The following is a 20,874-nucleotide window of genomic DNA, read 5'->3' as shown; positions in this document are numbered from 1 at the left end:
TTTAACGTAACAAAAAATAGAGTTTTATAGCGTAACTTGATTATATGATACTTTAATTTGCTTTCAATTTGGAAGGAAAACCTAAGGTATTCTAGATTTTTTTTTTAATTTCCTAAATCCTATGGAGGACTCAAGTTTGAAGACTCTATTGACCTTAAAAAAAACTGAGAAATGGGATAAACCTGGAGGCTTGTCTTATGGGTTGGGACCCATGGATCCGTGCCCTTGGACTTCATTTATGGATGTTTCGCCCATTCATGCTCACAGGCTCAACATTTTGGATTGTTTCTAAGCTTGAGCTTTGGTTGAACCTCGATCGGTTTAATTACGCTTAACTAATAATGGACTTTTCTATAATTAATTCGTTCGTAGATTATGACTTTACTTTACCCATAATACTTGACAATTTTTAACATCTAGATGATTGAGAATGAGAATATGCATACTCGACGGAGGTATATATTAGCGATGTGGTATATCACTAATAGATTTATAGATATTTGATCAAAGTTATTTTACTCTTTTTCTTCGATAGGTTTGTGTGGTTTTTTTTTTCCTTTTTTGTGTTATATTTGCATATTCAAATTATTATTGTAATTACTAATCTTCAATAGTGTGAGTTTAAATTTGCACAGATACATGTTGTATTCGAAAAAAGAAAAAGAAAAATGAACTAACGGTAACTAAGCCAATTAACTCTTACCCATTAAAATCGAATCAAGCCAACTAAACCGACAAATCAAACTTAAAAATAATGTTTTAAGTGGAAATTAATCCTTGAAGCCTTTTGTAATCCAAAATTTAACTGAGTTCTAATCAAACTTAGAACATTATTAGCAGAGATTGTGTGTAATGCTTCATGCTATATACTAAAAAAAAAAGTTTCCAAATTTGATGGAGTATTCTTTTCTTGATAACTTGAGCCGGGAAGGTATAAGTGCGAGAATATGAATATCAGTGAAAGTCGGGAAAAACCAACACTTTTTGCCCCGCCGACTAAGCATTTGCTGGAGCGAGCAAGGGATCTTCAATGGCTTCCCATGGTGAAAAGCCCTTGGTTTATCGTGGATCTCTTCGGAACTTCCTAGAAAGGTAAATATCAATGCACCCATATTCCTCACCCTTCTTCATTCTCAATTTTCAAACCCTCGCACACCATTCTAAGAAGCTACTCTCGTTGCAATTCTCCTTTTCAAGTTAGTTCCTGCTTCAAATCGCTGTACTATAATCAACAGAGTTTGATTTTATGCAAATTTTTTTTTTTTGTTAAGTGTATAATGTGTTCATCTGAGCTGCTTGTTCTTATGTTTCTCTGATTGCCGATCAAATATAGGAGACTTGAGAGAGGAAGTTATTGGGTTTTCTTTGCATGCCAAAAGCCCTTTACAAAATTTGTTATCATATTGGGAAATTTATCACTCACTTGGAAATTGGACGGCATGATTGTGTCATTTGTATGGAATTGAAATGAAATTTTCTGAAGTAATCGTTTCTTTTTCTGTGAGATATTAGTTCTTTAGTTACTTTAAACTTGATATTAGGATCTCTGAATTTAAAGTCCATGGGTGATGTTTGCTCGTAGGAATAGATATGATTTGGTAATTTGTTATTAATTGAAAATGGCAATCTCCCACAGGAATGGCTTTTCTAGAGGTAAAACAGCAACTCCTGAGTGAGATTGAAGCTTTGGGATTCCCTAGGGCTCGAGCAGTCCGAGCGCTTCATAATACCGGTGAGTCTTGACACATGACATTCATAGTTCCTACTTCTGCCTTCCAAAGGTACAGCTAAAGATTGATGAATGAGGACTAAGAGCCTCTCATCTACAAAATCAACTAATTTTTATTCCATCTTTCACTGCAATATAGAGTTTGAATGATTGAATTATTTGCAGTTTATCGTCTCAAACAAACACTTTCTCTGTTCTTCAGGCAATGTCAGCTCTGAAGTTGCAATAAATTGGATCATTGATCATGAGAGTGATCCAGATATAGATCGAATGCCCCTGGTATAATTCTACATTTATGTAGGTTTCTTATATTCCATTCATTTAGTTAGATTTTTTGGACAACTTTTTTGTATTTTTTTGTGTGCAGAAATATTGTTGAAATTTAAGTCAGTCATTTTTATTTTTTTGTGCTTTTCAATTTAAGGACTCTTGCACAATATAGCTCTGGATAACCATAATACTGGATCGTTGCAACTAAAAATGGTGGATGGACTGGACTAGATTTTAGTTTCACACTGATTAATATAACCAAGGAATGTTATGCAGGTGGCAGTAAACATTGATATTGAACCTTCTGAACCATTTCATATCACAGAAGATATGAAAAGGAAAGCTAAGGAGCTAAGGTATGATATCAGGATTCGTTTACTGTGAAAGACCTCAATGCTTTACACTTTTCTTTTTTAATTTAGGAGTAGCTGCACATATTAGCAATTTGGCCTAAAATAATAGCAAATCTAGCCCCCACTAAAAGAAAATTGCAAATATGAGAATTTTCAAAAAAGTCCATCAACATATCTCAACCCTACACGTTTAATTATTCACTCTGCTGTTTTATATCATCTGAAATGTTTTTATAATCTTGGATAATTCCCTTATATTCTTATTGATTTTCCTATGCTTAGGAATCAAATGCGTCAGGAAAAGGAAGAAGAAGAAGAGAAGTCAGAAAGACAAAGAGAGAAGGTAGCATGTTCAAATCTTTGATTTTCCCTTCTTCTTCCTTTTAACTGGATAAAGATTATTGTTTCATTTTTGTATAGACGTGGTAAATTTTCAGTAATTACATATCAACACAACTGGTAGGTGAATAGTTGTAAATCAGAGTGTTGATAGTGCCAGAAGTTTACCATTGTATATGTAATACTTGATGCTATATTACGTATCTTAGCATGGCTTTGCTAATCATTCAATTATTACTATTTTACTCCTTCACTGTATAGTGACTAATTTTATAATTGTGGGTAGAAATGTTTAAGCCTCGACTTGGTGGATAGATTGAATTTGACTTGTCAATTAGTATGCTCTCAAATCATGAGTATAGATTTCAATTTTGTATCCATATGTTGGATGCGACACTATTTAGTAAGCTTAACTGTATGTTAATTTTCATGATTTAGTGCTTGCAATTTTTATAGGATAGAATTCATTCTGGTAAAGAACTGCAAGAAGCAAAAAGAATTGCAGAAGAAACTGAAAGGAAACGGTTTGGTTTCTTTATCAATCTTGTTTCTGATTTTCTTCTCAGGCACTTAAAGCATTATAGCTTTCTCTTTCAACTAAAAGATGCATTTTTATTTGCTCAGGTATATAGATTCTAGGCAAGCTGAGAAACGGGAGGAGAAAAACGCCAGGGAAAAAGTTTTACAGAAACTTGAACAAGATAAGGTTTGCTTTTTCCACCACTATTTATTATGTTATATCACTTCAAGGAGATTTTTCTTGTCCTCAATCATCAAAATTAAGATAGTTTTTCTTAAGACTGCTAAAAATCTCAATTTCCCTCAGATAGAAAGAAAGAGGAATCTTGGAATGACCTCTGAAAGGCTTGCTACAAAACCTACCGCAACCGGAACAGGGGAAAAGGATGAATTTAATCCACAGAATTCGCTGCCAGCAATTTCTGTTGGTATAGCAGTCTCTATGAGAGAATGTTTAAGGTCTCTTAAGCACCATCGAAAGGTAATGATATATATGGAAAATGTTGTGGGGTGTTTCTTGATGAAGCATTTTAATAAGTTTTACTAATCACGATTACTATAAAATGTCATGATTTTGGTGTCATCCCTCCAAAAGTTTCCTTTATCAATCCTGATGCTGACTTCGTTTTCTTCCTGAAATTTTCGTGTTTACAGACAGTAGGAACGTGGAAATCCAACGAAAATTTAATTCTTTACAACAAATTTTTGTACTCGTTATCCCAAAATCTTTTATTGCCATTGGTTTTGCATCCCACAACTGAATTGATTTATGTATAAAAAAGCTGTGCCCAGTTTTCCTCTTCACTTTTGGAGTAAAAAACCATGGGGACTATGACATATCCAAAGACTAGAGAAAGAATTGAAGTCACTAGATTTAGCCATTTCCTAAAAATTTGTGTTTGCAGTTTCAACTTTTTATACAAAAAGCTATATCTTACATAATTGCTTGATTAACACGCTTTCTTACTTCTAATTGTTCGATTTCTGGGATCAAGGATGATTCTGAAAAAGTGAGAAAGGCCTTCCAAACCCTCTTCATCTATGTCAGGAATGTTGCAAAAAAACCTGATGAGGAAAAGTTTAGGAAGATTCGACTTAGTAACCCTTTGTTCCAGGTAAAGTTTTCTAATCCAAAATGTGGATTACAAACACCACATAGTGATAACGGCTCGTAATTTGCTGCAAAAATTCATACAATATTCTCCATGAGGCCCAAAATTTGCTTGTAGTTCTTTGGCCTTACTGCCACGTAGTTTGAGCATTATGCATTCAACTCTTTCAAATTGATAGGTCCATTATGAGTACAGGAAGGCAGGAACTGATCATTTTTAATTTCTTGAGAATCATGCCTTTGGTTAGTTATGAGTTCTCATCCCATGTAAATCATCGATCAACCCAAAAATTTAAGTTGATGGGTTACGATAAATTTAATCTTTTATAGATACCTGAACATTCCCTCTCACTTGTTGACTTAAAAATTGCACAAGGCTCAACAATGATATGATTATAAGTATTAAATAGGGAGGAAATGGAAATGACATTACAGGGGTTCAAATACTGGACATCCTAGTCTGATACCTTGTTAAATCACCAATCAATCGGAAAGCTTACTTTTAGGTGCTTTTTGGCTTTTAGGTTGATTGGTGATTTAACATTTTATTTGCTAATTTTCTCCTCCCCTGAGGATATCCATTCGTTATTGCAACTCGAGATTAATGAAAATTCACCATGAGATCCAACTGAATTTGCATTTTTCAAGCTTCAAATTTGAATGATTAGACTTCAGCAGGTGCATACATTGTTGGAATTAATATTAGCATCTTCTTTTATATCAACCAGTTCCTAAGATAAGATATATTCTTCATTCATCTCTCATTGTTTTTGTCCTTCAACAGGAGAGAGTTGGGAGTTTGAAGGGAGGAATTGAGTTTCTTGAACTTTGTGGCTTTCAGAGAAAAGGAGAGTTTCTGTACCTTCCTCGCGATAAAGTCGACCCGAGAGTTTTATTCACTGCTGGATCACTGTTGGAATCTGCATTGACAAATCCCTTTTTTGGTATTCTACAATCAGTTTGAGCTCCTAACAAGGTAGAGCCAGTTTACTGTACTTATTCATAACTGAAAAGAGAGGCCATATAACCTTCTTGCTTTGGGATTTGAGAATGATGTACATCATAAAATTACTTTCTGAAATGATCATATAGTAACAGTGGTAATTTTAACGCATAAGGCTCGGAATATCGTAGCAAATACTAGTTTGATACTGTTGGATGAATGAGAGAAAAATGAAAAATTATATTTCATCTCTAAGTATTTCGACTAGATGAATAGAAGATCAAGAGCTATTTCTTGAGTGTCGAATTTTCAATCGATGTTTTGTCAATCTCTGTAGCAACGATGACAACATGGGAAACAACCTTAGGTCGCTCTTAAAATATATATACAAAATGGTTTCGTCATAACTCTTTCAACTATTTCCAAAACTTTTTGTTGCCTACAGTTATTAAACCCAAAAGATAATGCAAAATGCCCTTACTAATATTTATGCATGCAAATAAATATACTAAAAAAAAAGGTTCATGCAAATAACCTATCCAAAAACAAATTATTGATTGAGGGGAGAAAGGGATGCTTGTTACCTAAGTGACATGTGTTTTAACCATTTGAGATTAACAATTTTATACTCATCTAGTGGGAGAAATTTTGCATTAATCATCCTATTTTAGTATTCTTTTTTATGCATATCTTGTGTAACTTTTATTATAACATTGCAACAGCGAAATTAAGGAGATTCGAATCTACAACTAGAGGGTAAACAATAGTGTCGAAATTAAGGAGATTCGAATCTACAACTAGAGGGTAAACAATAGTGTTGACCACTTTTTTTAAATATTACAGTCAGTGTTCAAGCTATGTTGCGTTGATATTAAGCTCGTTATCTTCAACATTTTGATGGGAACAAATTGGAAATGAGAACAACAAAGAAGAAACTTGTTTCTGTTGTTCCAAAATTTCTATACAATTTTGAGAATATTAAAAAAAAATGTAGAAATAAAAAACGCAATTATTTGTAAAATGTTTTATCATGGTTGAATTCATAGATGTTGGGATCATAAATTTGTTTGAATAAATTTTGTGCTAAAAATTGAGTTAACATTGACCAAAATATTTAAAAAATACAGGCGAAATGCAATAAAAGTATAATGGTATTTAAACCTTTAATTGAAATCTTAGTTGAAGTTCAACGAGTTTATAACCAACTTAAGCCATACCGTTTGGATAATTTCATTCAAAAGAATCAAGAATCGAATCTGTGCATTAGACAAATGTAATTACTGCCCTAATTCACAGAACAGGATTAGGAATTAGGATTGAATATTGATTGAGCAATGAGAAGGAATTAATTTGAATGTGATTACTGATTAGCAGATAAAGCACCAGAAATCCAGATTTATTGATAACGACAAATCCACGAGTGGGAAGAAAAATGTCCGCCAGAAACTCATGGTCCGAAACAGCTCCTCTTCTCGCTCACCAGCATCGCTTCCAATCGCTGCCTGCTCGTCTCCCTTCCTCCGTCCTCGGAATGGCTTCTGTAACTGACCCTCCCCTTCCCCTTCGATCGGTCTTCCTCGGCGTCGACGTTGGCACCGGCAGCGCCCGCGCAGGTTTCCCATTTTCTCATTCCTCGCGCTCTCTTTATTTGATTTGAATTACCAATCCATATTGTTTTTCTCTGATTCTCGGCCCCTTCCATTTGGGAACTGCTTGTGCTGTGTTGTTTCCTGGGATTATCATTATATGCGTTTATGCACTCGAGGATGAAGGGTGTTGATTGTATATTGGCGATCAAGATATGTAGAGGGTATTGGACAGTGTCGCTGTAAGAACGAGTTGTAGTGGGAGAGAAAGTGTTGTGCTTACATGGATGTTTTTACCACTTTTTTCTCAAAATTTTTATCTGATTTTGAAAATTCAGAAAGCGCTTAAAGAAACTGCAAAGTGATTTACTTCTCCTAAAAGTGCTAAGTTCATTCACTAAAGGTCATCATAAATTCTTCTTTTATGGATCAATCAACCAGAAGTCAATTTTAGGGGTGCGTCAGTTAGCAGCCGGGGGAGTTAATTGGCAGTTTGTTAGTCAAGTTGCAGTTGGAGAGAGTGTAATAAGTAGAGAGGTCAGTTCTGGGTCAGATGTGCTATTCATTCCCTCCATTGCTTACTTGGTTGGGCACTCAATTAGATGCTTCTCAACCGTTGAAAAATACTTCAAAATACATGGTTGGCTCGTTTTGATTGCCCTCCGGAAAGTTACTTGATAAATAATTGTGGGTTTGGAGTTCTACTGAGTACTGACAACTAACTAGTAGTTAGTTTTCTTCCCCATTAAGACAGGTACGGAGAGACAAATACCCCAAATATTTTTTTTTTCTGGGAACTCGTCCATAGAGCAATCAGCACTCAAGTCATGGTACAAAAGAAGCACCCCAACATGGCCATCTCTCCAAATGTTTGCTTCCTTTGTTATAAAGAGGCTGAAACACAAGGACGTCCTTTCATTTCTTGTGATTTTGCCGCCAGTTTTTTTGGTCAAGGGCCCTATCTTCCTTCGGTTGGCAAACCCCCTTACACACAATCCCAAAGATTTTCCTTCAAGCATTATTGGTGGGTCACCCCTTCAAAAGGGAAGAAGTCCTTCGGGTTTAGTTGGTCAAAGCCTTTCTTTGGAGTGTATGGCTTGAAAGAAACAATAAGATATTCAAGAACTCTCCCTTTTAATTTCTTTTTTGATAGAGTTATGGGTTTAGCTCTTGATTGGTGCAAATGTTTCTATTCTTCACTTATTAATTACAAGCTAGAAGACCTTTTCGTAATCCAGCATTGGGGTTCTATTGTATATTATCAGATTCTTAATAACCCATAAACACCCCCCCCCCCCCCTCCCCCCCACCAAAAAAAAAAAGAAAAGAAAACAAGTAGTTAGTTTCAAGGTTTGGTAGTTGGTAGGTGTAGAAATTTGTTACCGGAGTTTGTTAGCCAAATTGAGAGGGAAGAAGAGAGTCACAAATAGAAAGGATTAGGGAATTTGGATAGTAGGTTGATTTTGGGATTAGTTTGTCATTTTGTGGAAGAGTTAAGCATCTTGAATGCTTAGTAATTCTTTATATTTTTTCAATCAACAGTAATATAATGTAGTCCATATTTTTTTCCTATCAGTTCACCTTCTTTGACTGTTAAAATTTATTGTTATGGACTTCTGTTTCAGGTATTTTTGATGAAACCGGAAAGCTTTTGGGCTCTTCTAGCAGCCCGATACAAATTTGGAAAGATGGAAACTTTATTGAGGTAATGTTAATAGTGAGTTGAGCTTGATCAGTACCAAACGGATCAAAATTGCATTGTACGTTAACGTAGCCAACATGAACCCATCAATAATATATCTCAACCTGTCAAACCATTGTCAAAAGTTGCAACATTTTAGTAGAAATCTTATCATTGTATTCTTTTAGTAGGAAAGTTTCAAAATTTTATGACAGCTTGCTTCTGCCCATATAGCAATATAACAACAAATAGTATAAATGTCCTGCCCAAAGTATGTGGGGCATGCATGATTATTTATGAGCTTTCCATTTCAAACCAGCAATCCTCGACAGATATCTGGCATGCAGTCTGTGCTGCAGTGAAATCAGCATGCTCCAAGGCAAATGTCTCGGGGGAGGAAGTGAAGGGTCTTGGATTTGCTGCTACCTGCTCACTTGGTTTGTATGCTTCTAGTTGGTAATTTTATCTTGTCTATTTAATGACCGACAAAATCATGAGACAATAATTCCTTCTTTAATTGGCATTTGATATGTATTGCACAAGATTGCCTTGCAAATTTTAATTCGAAATCATTTATCTGCAGTTGCTGTTGATGCTGATGGTTCTCCAGTTACAGTATCTTGCAGTGGGGATTCAAGAAGAAACGTAATAGTGTGGATGGATCATAGAGCAGTAGAGCAGGCTGAAAGAATCAATTCTTTCAATTCGCCAGTACTACAGTACTGTGGTGGATCTCTTTCCCCTGAGATGCAGCCACCGAAGGTACTTGTTTGATCCCATTGTTATTTTTTGTGCTATACATATTTGCTTCCGGTTTCTCATGATCTATTTCTATCATTAAATTTTCTGTGATTTCTCTTATACAACAAACTCTATAAGATTGTCTTGATTAGATTTTCCGAGTGTAATAAATGTTTTTAGATCAGGATAACTTTTCTTTGAGCTTAATTCTCACAGTTCTGCTTTTCAACTTTCTTATTTAACACTCATGGTTCCACTTTCTGTTTTTATGTTCTATATTCTGGTATTTGACTATTGAGATGAAGTGCATGATATGCCTTTCTTTACAGATTCACAGTCATGGAATATGCTATGATACAGATTATTTTTGCAGCTTCTCTGGGTGAAAGAAAATTTATCAGATACTTGGTCAATGGTGTTCAGGTGGATGGACTTGAGTGATTGGTTGTCATACAGGTAACAAGACAGCTGAAACTCTTACTTTTGTTTAACCTTAAGTTCCAACACCCTTCTTTCTTATGGTCATTACCTGCTTGTTCTAGGGCGACTGGTGATGATACACGCAGTCTTTGCACCACTGTGTGCAAATGGACCTATCTTGGTCATGCTCACATGTCACAATACAATGAAAAGGATTCCCGAGATATGGAAGCTTGCGGATGGGATGATGATTTCTGGGAGGAAATTGGATTAGGAGATCTTATCGATGGCCATCATGCAAAAATAGGTCTGAACGAATTACTTGTAAAAATATTTTGGTTTTGGGTGTTTTTATTCATGAAATACTTAAAAATTCCAGATCCTGCCTGACATGTCCTGAGAGCAGAACTACCTTTTTCTGTGCTTCAACTATCTTTCCCTCTGTCCTCATTAATCTCCCTAGGGAAATTTTAAACTTTTTTTCTTGATATATGTTTGTATCAAATACTCCTGTCTATAATGTTCTTTTGAAAGAACCCAAAAAAAAAAAATCTCTTTGATAATGAACTTTTGATAGCAAAGGAAGTTTCTCATCAAGTATGCATATGTGATTGTACTTGATTACCCCTATATTTTTGTTTATTGTACCAATACCATAAAACTGGTTTAGTTGTGCAGCTTAATTGTGATTTTACAAAGTTGACAATGTATAATGTCATTAGGAAGAAGTGTAGCATTCCCTGGTCACCCATTGGGTTCTGGTCTGACTCCAGTGGCTGCAAAGGTAAGAAATATTGTACTAAAAGATTTTGACTTGGTTTGAATTCTGAAAACTCCTTATGTTAGCAAACATGCATGTATAATCAATGATAATGTGGGGGAAAGGAGAATTTGCTCTGGAGTTTTAAACAGTTCGTCAAAAAATTCAATATTAAAGTTCTTACCCAAAAAAAAAAAAAAATTCAACATTAAAGTCATTTTTAATTTGATTGAATTGTTGTTCTTTATGCTTATCAGGAACTAGATTTGGTTGCTGGAATCCCTGTCGGTACTTCATTGATTGACGCTCATGCAGGTGGAGTTGGGGTGATGGAAAGTATACCTCTGCAAGATTCTGATTCTGAAGGTTGTGGCTTATCCTATATATTTTCATCATTTTCCTTATTATATTTCCTTCTTTCATATTGGAAATAACTGTTGTAGAGTTGGACAAGGAGATGATATTGCATCGCATGGCATTAGTTTGTGGAACATCTACCTGCCATATGGCTGTCTCAAGGAATAAGCTCTTTATTCCTGGGGTTTGGGGACCGTTTTGGTCAGGTATGCTTGAAATTAATTCCAATTATTTCGTCTAGTTTTTCATTTTAAATATTGGCCTGTTAAAAGGAGGATAGGGGACTATGTTCTAACTAGGACGATTAAAATGCTTGTACCATCATAACTTGTATGGATATCTTTTGTGCCAATTACTCCTAATACAGTCAACAATGTATTATTTTCCCATGATTGTTTCTTAGTTTAGATCTATTATATTAAATATATATTTCTTTCTTAGCTCAGGAAAGAGTGAACTGTTTTATTGCAATATGCCATTCTAATCCCACAACTGTAGTTTGTATTACAGCAGTTTTTTTTCTTATTGTAATCATGCAATTGCTAATTTTGCCATAAAATGTTTTATAAAAAATATATATATCATATATTATTTTTCTGAATGTCAGCTATGGTACCCGAGTACTGGCTCACGGAAGGTGGTCAAAGTGCCACTGGTGCTCTACTTGATCACATAATTCAAAATCACGTTGCCTCTCCAATTCTTGCAAATCGTGCTGCTTCGAAAAGTAGGACTCATCTGCGACTTATTTTATTTAATGTTAATGTATCTAATGCTTGTGTCTAATCGGGAATTTTGTATCTTTTTTTAATCTTAATCTTTCAGGTACTTCTGTGTTTGATATTTTGAACAAGTTGTTAGAGAGTTTGATGCTTGATATGAAGAGTCCCTTCCTTGCTGCTTTGACTGAAGATATACACCTACTTCCTGATTTTCATGGAAATAGGTGAATGGATAGACTGAAGCATTCGCTGAGTAATTTTTCCAAGAGTTTTTTTCTTCCTCTCCCTTCTAGCGATTGTCAATTAACTTGATTGCATCATGAATTAGGTCCCCCATTTCGGATCCGAAATCAAAAGGAGTGATCTCTGGCTTAACACTTGACACAAGTGAGCAGCAGTTGTCTATTTTGTACCTTGCCACAGTACAGGCTATTGCATATGGTACACGCCATATTGTGGAGCACTGCAATGCCAATGGTCACAAGGTATGATGAACTGATATCTTTTTCATTTTTCCTCGACAAATGGGATTGGATATTTGCTAATGGTACAATTTGTTATGTATATATTTTTAGTTAGTTGTATGTAGACTATACTTTCTCTTCAATCTGATTTACATTTTGTTTACTGCTTCTAGCCTTCAGATTGTGGAGTTCTCTGAATTTGCTTGTATTTACTTCACATAACTTTCTGGTGATCTCTTGTTATGTTAGAAAGTTCCTTCTAATCAATAAATTCTGAGTTTAGGCACCCCACCATCCCTTTCATGTAACTTGGTCAAGCTCCTAGTTGACTGCTGCAAATAAACTTTTACCAACTGAACTTCGCTTTCTATTTTTTTTTGGACTAAAACCGATCTTTCACGGACTAAAATAAAGTAATGCAAAGGGGGCTTACGAAAAACCGCAATCCCGAGAAGGGAGCCAAAACAACCAATGATTAAACTTCATTGTAATGCTACTGGTATTTCATTCTCTTTATCCACCCAAAAGGGTAATTACAAAAACTCATTAGAAAGAGCTATTCAACGTGAAGCATTGAACTCAACCCAATCCCAAACTTCACACTCTAAATGGTTTTGCTTGTATATGTAGAATGTCGTTATGCAAATGTTGTCTTTGAAGTGGTTCTTGGGCAAAAGTTATATAATGGTCTCGCATCATGCCTTCTCAATTTTTTTTTTCTACACTTTATGGTTTGTTTCAAGTATTGCTCCTTATTTCTATTTCTTTTCCAACAGATTGACACCTTGCTTGCATGTGGTGGCCTTGCGAAGAATTCATTGTTCATTCAGGAGCATGCGGATATTATTGGTCGCGTCTCACCTCTCCCTCTTTCTGATATTTTTTTAGATTTGATTGTATTTGCATCCTGAAGAACCAAGTATTTTGGACTGCTTTTTCCAATAGGTTGAGATAAATATGATCTCACTGGAAGTCTAGAACTATATCCTCAAAGCAACATATACCACAAATTAAAACCTCACTATTTTGATTTTATACCTTGGCGATTTTGGTGATTGAGCAGGTTGTCCTATTATTTTGCCTCGGGAAAGTGAGTCCGTGCTCTTAGGTGCAGCAATTCTCGGAGCGGTTGCTGCTAGAAAATATTCTACCCTGCAAGAAGCCATGAAGGCCCTGAATGCTGCTGGTCAAGTATGCACCAAATATCCTTTCCTTATCTTATACGGCCTAGTTATTTTCTTCCCAAACAGAATAAGCAAGAACAGTAGTTGGATCACTTGAACAGAGGACATTGAAGATGTTAACCATTGAACTTTTGTTTCGATTGACAGGTGATTTATCCGTCGTCAGACCCAAAGGTGAAGGTATACCATGATGCTAAATACCGTATTTTCCGAGAGCTTTACGAGCAACAGTTGTCTCATCGCTCCATAATGGCACAAGCTCTGGCATAGCTGATATAGTTCGGTATCGAAACACACACACTTCCATCTTGCTCCATTTGTTTCTGTTTTTGAGTTTTTCAAGCTCTTGCTTGCTTTGCTTCAACAGCCTTCTAGATTTACCTTTCTGGTGATGGCTGGCCAGCATGGGAAGTGAAATAAGGAAACATCTCCACAGTTCTGATACTGGTACTGTCTGTAGATAACTTGAACATGTCAAGATTGTTTCTATTGGCAGATCTCTCTCTCTCTGTTGCCAATAAACTATTCTTTCATTGAAATACTCTGCCCCTCTCCCTCTCTCTCTCTCTCTCTCTCTCTCTCTCTCTCTCTCTCTCTCTACTACCACTGCTAATACCTCTTAGTGTAGAGGAAGAAATTGATTAATGAGTAGAAGTATAGTGGTCAGAATAAAACAAATGAATACATAACCAAAATGTTAAGAAGTTAACAGAAAATGATGCATACTTACAAAGGAAGTCATAGAACTAAGTGGCCAACACTCTTTGGATCTGCAAGAACTTTATCTTGTTAGTGGAGTAATCTGGGTTTAGATATCTACAAATATAAACAAAAGAAGATTACTATTATCTTTTTTGAATTTTATATCCATGTTAACATTCAATATCTATCACAATCAATTTATGTAGCTTCAATGCATGCCCCAACATATTAATACACGTTTAAGGTCATGTCATCCATTTATTAAGGAATTGATGACTATATAACAATAAGGATTCAAATTAGAAAAAATATATATTGTTTGGCAAAGAAAAAGGCATTTGGAAAATTTAGAAATTTAAGTAAAATGTTTATAAGTCTAATGATTGATAAAATAAAATTGAAAATATATGAATTTAAAATGGGGGTTTTTTTTTTTTACAAAATTTGAAATGAGATTTAAACTATTAAGCTTGAGTAAAGTATAGCATAATTAGGGTATGGTTAAAATAACATGTGTATTTTATTGCACAAATCACATGAAACAAGCGCAAATTCTAAAATCCTTGCAATACAAACATCACTGTTCAAGCATGTCAAACATCTAAACTTCCTATAAAGATACAACTCAAACCCGAGATTTTGTATCATATAAAAAGACTTTTATTGATATGAGAACAAATGTCAAGAAGTACTATCTCCAAGGAGCAGCCTCATTTACATTAGTGAGCTTAATATTAAAACTCTTGGTCCACTTAATATTAAAACTCTTGGTCCAGGTCTTGGGGGTGGCGGCCGCGGGGGACAAAGCTCCGATTTCAGGTCATAACAAAAAATAATAACACCCTTCCCTCCCCTTATATTCCAACTAAAAGAGTTATCTGTAACTTGCTTTGGGACTGGATTAAAGCTTTCCCCTCCCTAATATGGTAGTTCCATTCATCAAAGAAATTCGTTTCCTCTAAAATAAAAATATATTAAATGAAATATTTCATTACCTACAACCAATCTCCAATTGAAACTTACAAAGAACAGAATAATGTTGCAAGATTATGGGACTTCAGTTCTCGCTGTTGATTGTACACCCCTCAAAGATGCATTACAAATCTCTAGTTATAAGTTCAAATCCATTCTTTAACTGAGAAAAAAGTCACCTGATTCATCTCCAACAAATGTTGTGTATAAAGGCAATTATAATCTAAAAGAGATGTCTCAAACAGGTAACTGAGCTCTAAATCGCCAGTGTTCCACATTAAATAGGAAAAAATGAATAAAACAAGCCCATACAACTTTTGCATCAGCGCCCGACTCTGTTACATGTAAAGTCCCTCTGGAACACCCTCTTTCTTTTTGAACATAACCTTCTCCTTTGCTTTCTTAAAGTCTGCATGAGTCACCTGAAGTACAAAGAGAGTCGGAGACATGTCGATCAGCCGAAAGCATACCAACCAGCATTTTAATAAGTATGCATACCACAGGACAACCCTCATTGTGTAACTACCAATCTTCAGATTACACATATATCAACTTTATGGCTGGCTAAATGCACTATGTTTATAGCTAGAAAATAAATTATAAATTTAACGTTCAAGTATATTAGTTGTTATGTACGATAGTATTACCTTCATTCTACGTTCTCTTAGAGCAAGCAAGCCAGCTTCTGTGCAAATTGCTTTGATATCAGCCCCAGAAAACTCATCTTTGGTCATTACAAACTCTTCTAAGTTCACATCGTCAGCTAGCGTCATCCTTGATGTATGAATCTACATTATACGCACAGTGGCATTATTAATAGAACTATATGGTAAAAAACAGCCAGTTGGGCGGAGGGGGTGTTGGGTTTATTCATGCAAGTGGGTATTTGAAGCACCTGAAAAATGCGACGTCTTGTTTTTATATCTGGAAGGGGAAATTCAATCTTCCTGTCTATTCGTCCAGGTCGTAAAAGGGCAGGATCAAGGCTTTCAATTCTATTTGTAGCAAGAATCACTTTGACATCTCCTCTTGAGTCAAACCCATCCAGTTGGTTCAGTAATTCAAGCATAGTCCTTTGGATCTCGCGCTCGCCGCCAGAATGTGCATCATACCTGGCCAATGAGTGAGACATGCAATGTAATTACGACTGCTGCTTGAATACAAGATAGAGAACATCAAATGCCACGATAATTTCCATTAGAATAATAACCTCTTTGTACCAACAGCATCAATTTCGTCGATGAATACAATTGATGGGGAAAGATCATCTGCAACCCTAAAGAGCTCCCTGACTAATTTAGGCCCATCTCCTAAGTATTTCTGGATCAGTTCACTTCCAACCACACGCAAGAATGTAGCTGAAGTGGAGTTTGCCACTGCCTGAAGACAATCAAGTTAATAACACAGTTAAAGTCAAGCACAACTGATTGCAGCAAACACTTCGCTGCAAATTCAAAGAGTAAAGAACTCACCCATCAATTGGCATCTAGCCAAGAATCAGGGAACGAATCTAACTTGGGGAGCAAATACAAAACTTCAAACAGCCATTTCACTTGGCGTGAGAGTAGAATAAATATTACAGAGTTGCTAAATCAATACCCATCCTCTTATCCAGAGTAAATACAAGAATTCTGTGTGATTAAATTAATAGTTACCTTAGCAAGCAATGTTTTCCCGGTCCCTGGCTCCCCGTAAAGTATGACTCCTTTGGGGGGTTTAATTCCAATGTCTTCATATAATTCAGGATGAGTAAGAGGAAGCTCTACTGCTTCTTTAATCTCCTGGATCTGAGCATCTAAACCACCAATATCAGCATAGGATTCCAATGGAGCCTTCTCAACCTTCATAACAGATACCATGGGGTCGACCTCATCTTGAAGAAGCCCAACGACAGAAAGGACCTGAGAAAAGCGCAAAAAAAACCATCCACATTTCAGAAAGCAGAAGGAAATTCACAACAAGACGCAATATTTCACTTCACCGTAGACAAAGTCCAAATTTTCCCCAGCTCGGTGTCATCATGAAACCTAGTCTAGGGATCATTTTTTGTTCAATTTTTCTCGAAGCGAATTCACCCTAATTTGGAATTCTCCCCCATGGGAAATTGATGTTAAAAACACACGAATGAGAAGAATGCAACAACTTGTTAACCTAGAATCGAAGAGCAACTAAAAATAAGTAGACAAATTACAATTCTTCAGCATTTTCCGATTAGGGCGACGAAACATAGCCAGATTAAGAACCCTAACAAAACCTCACCTTGTTGTGCATAAGAATGGCACATCCAGGCTCGAGCTGGTCTTTATCAACAAACGACAAGATCCCCACATAGTACTCCGGACCGACGGACGAGGAAACAATCGCATGATTCTCATCAATCAGCTCCTCCAGATTGCCAACGCTCATCGGCGAGCCACGCAGGTCATCGACCTTAGATCTATCTTCTTCATTCTTTTCCTCCTGGGGCTTCAAGCGCTCCTGATTGGCAACGAACTCCTCCTCCATGAGCAAATAGTCCTTGACTCGCTCGAGCTTGAGAAGGCGGAGCTTGCACTTGGTGTGGGGGGTGACCGTCGGGAGGCGGGCGGCGGCATCGGGGCCCTTCTGCTTCCGCTGCTTGCGGCCGACGCGGGAGGGAGGGGCGGCCGGCTCGAATTTCTTGTCCTTCTTGTTGGGATCGTCTTGCTTCCGGTCGCCGGGAAGACCCCCCTGCCGGTTGAGTCCGCCGGGTGTGCCCTGACCCATTTTTGCTCCACAGTGCTGAGTGTGAGAAGAAACTGAGAAGAGATGTGAAAAAGGGGAAAGTTTATGCCAATGCTGCTCACAATCGCTGGATTGTTGCCCAAGAATCCTTCATTTAACAAAAAAAAAATGGCACAAATTTTCTACTTATAAAGCTTTTTTTTCTCTCTTTTATTATTATTTTTTTTAATTATTAGTAGCGATTCGAACCACTTTTTTTTGTTTTATAGATGTCTTAACCAGTTAAGTTATGTTTAGATTAACCATTAATACAAGCATTTCAAATTTTAAAAACTAACTACGTGAACATAACTCAACGATTAAGATATTTGTTGAATCGAAGGTTAAGGTTAGTTTTTAAAGTGAGGTTCGTTTTATTACAAATTTAGTCTTATGATTTTATCTATTTAGTTTCTAAATTTTGTTTAGTATAATAATGTGGAGATGAAGATTGAATTTTCGAACTAAGCAAATACCCTAACTTGTATTAGGCTTATGTTAGCTAGCTTCTAAATTTTTAAATGTTTATATTAATGGCCTTGAATTTTTAAATTTTGATTTGATATAGTATGTCATTGTAAATTAACTAATGATATGGTATGTCTATTCAACAAAATTGGATTGATTTGGCATATAATGTAGGCTAAATATATGTTTAAGTTTTCAATTAGTTTCAATGATTTTAAAAGTTTTTTAATTTATCTATGTTTTAACATTTCTCCAATTATATCCTTGAGGAATTATAAATTTTTTTATATCTCTAAGGAGTCTAATTTTCCTTCTAGATTTTTGTTAATTTAACTAATTATTATGTGACGTAAACTATTTTTTTAACCAAATTTCAGACTCGCATTAGCAATTAATATAACTAGTAAAGCCACTCGTTGCACCATGATCGAGGTGGGAGATATGGCTTTCTACCGATAGATAAATAAAATGAAATTTCTATAAAGATACTATAATGTGTAACTATTTAATTGAGGAAAATCTCATATTCAAATGGTGAGGGTTTAGATTTTGGTGAATTTAGCTTAAGATGTAGAGCTCATGTCTGCATAAAATTGCTCTCCCTATTCCCACTCGTGCAACACAATTTTTTTTAAACTTACGACTTCCTAAGCCTACACAAAATACATTGAGTTCCCAAACTAAAGCTTCTTATCCTAGTACCTTTTGCAAATCTTCAAAGGGGTTTCGTGATTGGGTGTCCAATAAGATGATATAATAAAACAGGAGTGGACTTCGAGAGTAGTTTATGAAATGAATTCCTCGTATAGTTCTTTTATACTTTTTGAAAAGTAAACTATCCTATAGGTATAGAGCAAACACATATAAGAAGAAGTGATACGTCTTGCGAGTGTAAGGTGGAAAGGAAATATATAAGAAAAGTGAACCATTAAACAAGTATAAGGTAGACATGTAGAAAAAGTTTATTATTTATTACTATTATTATTATTATTTTGGTTTTCTTATAGCTCCCTTAGAGGTTGGGGGAAGCGTCTAAAGTCTACTCACTTCGCTCATCTACTAAGTAACAAACTAATTGGCCATGACCTAAAAATGGTGTTAAAAAAATGGGGGAATCGGTAAAATGGTAATTCCCATGGTGAACCATATTTCCATCATTTTTCTTTCGAGAATTGGTCCAAAGTTTACTAGGGAAGAGCCGAAACATAATCAACTTGAATTCGGGAAACTCTGCATTCTATTTCTTGTGATTTTGAAACCTCACGTTTTTGGTCCACATCGTCAATTGTATGAAAATTTTGCCAGCACAACCAAACAAATCATTTTAAAGATTAAAAGTATTTTTTGCCTTTTCAAAATAACATCAAACACACTCCTAAAAGAATCCATGTTTGGTAATGTTCTCATTTTTTCATTGTTTCTAATTTTTTTTAGAAACGTAAATGTTTGATTGTTGTTAATGTTTCTCATTTTTCATTTCTCATTTTTAAGAAACGTATAATTTTGGAAACAACAAAATTGAGTTTCTTGTTTTTTTGTTCCTGTTACCAATTTGTCTTCAATATATAAATCATTTAAAGTATTATTTTATCATTCTTGACTTATAAAAAGCATGATAAATATTATAAAATAAATATAACATAAAAGTTTGAATTTTTAATTAAAATTTTTTATTTTTTAATTTAAAAAATTATAAAACGAGAAATAAGAAAGGGTTACCAAACATGTTTATGTTTTTTTTAATAAAAAATAGTTACCAAAAGCAATTATATTTTTCATTTATTAAAAAACAAGAAATAGAAAGCTCATTTTGTAATGTTGTTGATTCTTTATGTATTTCAACCTTTTTTAATAAAGAAAAACATGGTTTCATTTGTCAATTCATTTCTTCTTAAAAAATAAAGATAACCATTAAAATTTAAATTCAAAAGTAGAAATTTTATATGAAAATTTTAAAATTAAATATCCATTTTATTATGTTATTATTATTTTTAATATTTATTATACATTTTATAAATTTATGTTTTGGAAAAAATTGAAAAGATAAACGAAAAAATGGTTGATTTCGTTGTTCTAAAATTTTTATATTCTCCTCAGTGCTTTATTCACCCGATATAAATGCTTAGCTCAACTAGGCCATTGCATGGGACCACGACCAAGTGGCATCCACTTAGATTCTTACAAACATAAGATCAATAAATAGAAATATATTGAAATGAGTCTTAAAAAATAACCTCTTTTCCCATGTTTGCATGATTTGTGTGAAACTAATAGGACCATTTGTGACATTTAACTAAAATATAAGCTTAAATTAAAAAAAATCCAAAATCATAAAAATAGTATTTAACCTAGTGCGATATCTAGAAGTTTGGAAATAGTTATTAAAATAAGATTATATTATTATTTCTAGTCCCTAAGCTTGGTTTAACTTTAAAAAAAAAAAAAAAAACCTTCGTTTGAATTTAATTCTTATACTTCCAAAAGTTTTAGTTTTTGTGATTTGGAAAGTTTCTAAAAGTTATATCAAAGGTCTACCATGATATAAGGAAGAAGATTTTTTTTTTCTTTTATTTATTTATTTAAGATATGCTCCAACACTAATTTAGACATAGTTCAAGTAGATAAGCCTCTATTATAATTCGTAATCAATAATTGGATCCCCTGCCCAATTAAAAGAAAGGTTACATACTCACATTTTTCAATTCAAACAACAATAGCAATTAACAAAGTATTAAAATATAAACGAAAAATATCATAACCTTAAATTTATGCACATATCAGTAAATAAATTTGGTACAGACATATATTCTT

The 20,874-nt window shown here is 34.8% G+C and overlaps 3 protein-coding genes across 9 annotated transcripts; 2 read left to right on the top strand and 1 right to left on the bottom strand.

The window, feature by feature from the left end:
* Nucleotides 1–897: 897 nt before the first annotated feature.
* On the top strand, nucleotides 898–5,438 carry LOC111020886 (uncharacterized). 2 transcript variants are annotated; one of them, XM_022297679.2, is made up of 10 exons: nucleotides 898–1,196; nucleotides 1,637–1,732; nucleotides 1,932–2,008; nucleotides 2,276–2,355; nucleotides 2,635–2,695; nucleotides 3,148–3,215; nucleotides 3,316–3,397; nucleotides 3,518–3,691; nucleotides 4,206–4,325; nucleotides 5,106–5,438. In XM_022297679.2, the coding sequence occupies exons 1-10, from the start codon at nucleotides 1,103–1,105 to the stop codon at nucleotides 5,283–5,285; spliced, it is 1,032 nt and encodes a 343-aa protein (XP_022153371.1). In that variant the 5' UTR covers nucleotides 898–1,102; the 3' UTR covers nucleotides 5,286–5,438. The 2 variants fall into 2 exon arrangements, with proteins under 2 accessions (XP_022153371.1, XP_022153372.1); XM_022297680.2 differs by having other exon boundaries at nucleotides 899–1,092.
* Nucleotides 5,439–6,628: 1,190 nt separating this feature from the next.
* Nucleotides 6,629–13,718, top strand: LOC111020887 (FGGY family of carbohydrate kinase). Of its 6 annotated transcripts, none has more exons than XM_022297683.2 (16): nucleotides 6,630–6,877; nucleotides 8,476–8,555; nucleotides 8,851–8,968; nucleotides 9,115–9,293; nucleotides 9,646–9,728; nucleotides 9,815–9,999; nucleotides 10,415–10,476; nucleotides 10,710–10,818; nucleotides 10,896–11,015; nucleotides 11,417–11,536; nucleotides 11,635–11,755; nucleotides 11,860–12,016; nucleotides 12,772–12,844; nucleotides 13,059–13,186; nucleotides 13,327–13,457; nucleotides 13,547–13,718. In XM_022297683.2, exons 1-15 carry the CDS (start codon nucleotides 6,697–6,699, stop codon nucleotides 13,447–13,449), a joined length of 1,839 nt encoding a protein of 612 aa, XP_022153375.1. In that variant the 5' UTR covers nucleotides 6,630–6,696; the 3' UTR covers nucleotides 13,450–13,457; nucleotides 13,547–13,718. The 6 variants fall into 6 exon arrangements, with proteins under 6 accessions (XP_022153376.1, XP_022153375.1, XP_022153374.1 ...); XM_022297682.2 differs by having other exon boundaries at nucleotides 13,327–13,462; XM_022297684.2 differs by having other exon boundaries at nucleotides 6,629–6,877; nucleotides 9,148–9,293; nucleotides 13,327–13,718.
* A 1,233-nt stretch (nucleotides 13,719–14,951) lies between these two features.
* Nucleotides 14,952–17,703, bottom strand: LOC111020888 (26S proteasome regulatory subunit 4 homolog B). Its single transcript, XM_022297686.2, has 6 exons — nucleotides 17,113–17,703; nucleotides 16,509–16,754; nucleotides 16,064–16,233; nucleotides 15,749–15,965; nucleotides 15,501–15,641; nucleotides 14,952–15,275 (listed from the first exon to the last, which is right to left on the bottom strand). The coding sequence occupies exons 1-6, from the start codon at nucleotides 17,596–17,598 to the stop codon at nucleotides 15,192–15,194; spliced, it is 1,344 nt and encodes a 447-aa protein (XP_022153378.1). The 5' UTR covers nucleotides 17,599–17,703; the 3' UTR covers nucleotides 14,952–15,191.
* Nucleotides 17,704–20,874: the final 3,171 nt, after the last annotated feature.

This window comes from Momordica charantia, assembly GCF_013281855.1.
Source record: "Momordica charantia cultivar OHB3-1 chromosome 8 unlocalized genomic scaffold, Mcharantia_2.0 BLBB01000008.1, whole genome shotgun sequence".
Taxonomy (NCBI): Eukaryota; Viridiplantae; Streptophyta; class Magnoliopsida; order Cucurbitales; family Cucurbitaceae; genus Momordica; species Momordica charantia.
This window is presented reverse-complemented; position numbering and strand designations above follow the sequence as displayed.

Bases quoted from the DNA above. Each gene is read 5' to 3' on its own strand.
- LOC111020886 (XM_022297679.2), top strand. From the start codon at position 1,103: ATGCACCCATATTCCTCACCCTTCTTCATTCTCAATTTTCAAACCCTC. The intron at 3,216-3,315 runs GTTTGGTTTCTT...TTATTTGCTCAG, and splicing joins GAAGAAACTGAAAGGAAACG to GTATATAGATTCTAGGCAAG. The intron at 3,692-4,205 runs GTAATGATATAT...TCTGGGATCAAG, and splicing joins CTCTTAAGCACCATCGAAAG to GATGATTCTGAAAAAGTGAG.
- LOC111020887 (XM_022297683.2), top strand. From the start codon at position 6,697: ATGTCCGCCAGAAACTCATGGTCCGAAACAGCTCCTCTTCTCGCTCAC. The intron at 6,878-8,475 runs GTTTCCCATTTT...CTTCTGTTTCAG, and splicing joins CACCGGCAGCGCCCGCGCAG to GTATTTTTGATGAAACCGGA. The intron at 10,000-10,414 runs GTCTGAACGAAT...TAATGTCATTAG, and splicing joins TGGCCATCATGCAAAAATAG to GAAGAAGTGTAGCATTCCCT.
- LOC111020888 (XM_022297686.2), bottom strand. From the start codon at position 17,598: ATGGGTCAGGGCACACCCGGCGGACTCAACCGGCAGGGGGGTCTTCCC. The intron at 16,755-17,112 runs GTGAGGTTTTGT...CGCTTTTCTCAG, and splicing joins CCATTCTTATGCACAACAAG to GTCCTTTCTGTCGTTGGGCT. The intron at 16,234-16,508 runs GTAACTATTAAT...GATTGTCTTCAG, and splicing joins GGAAAACATTGCTTGCTAAG to GCAGTGGCAAACTCCACTTC.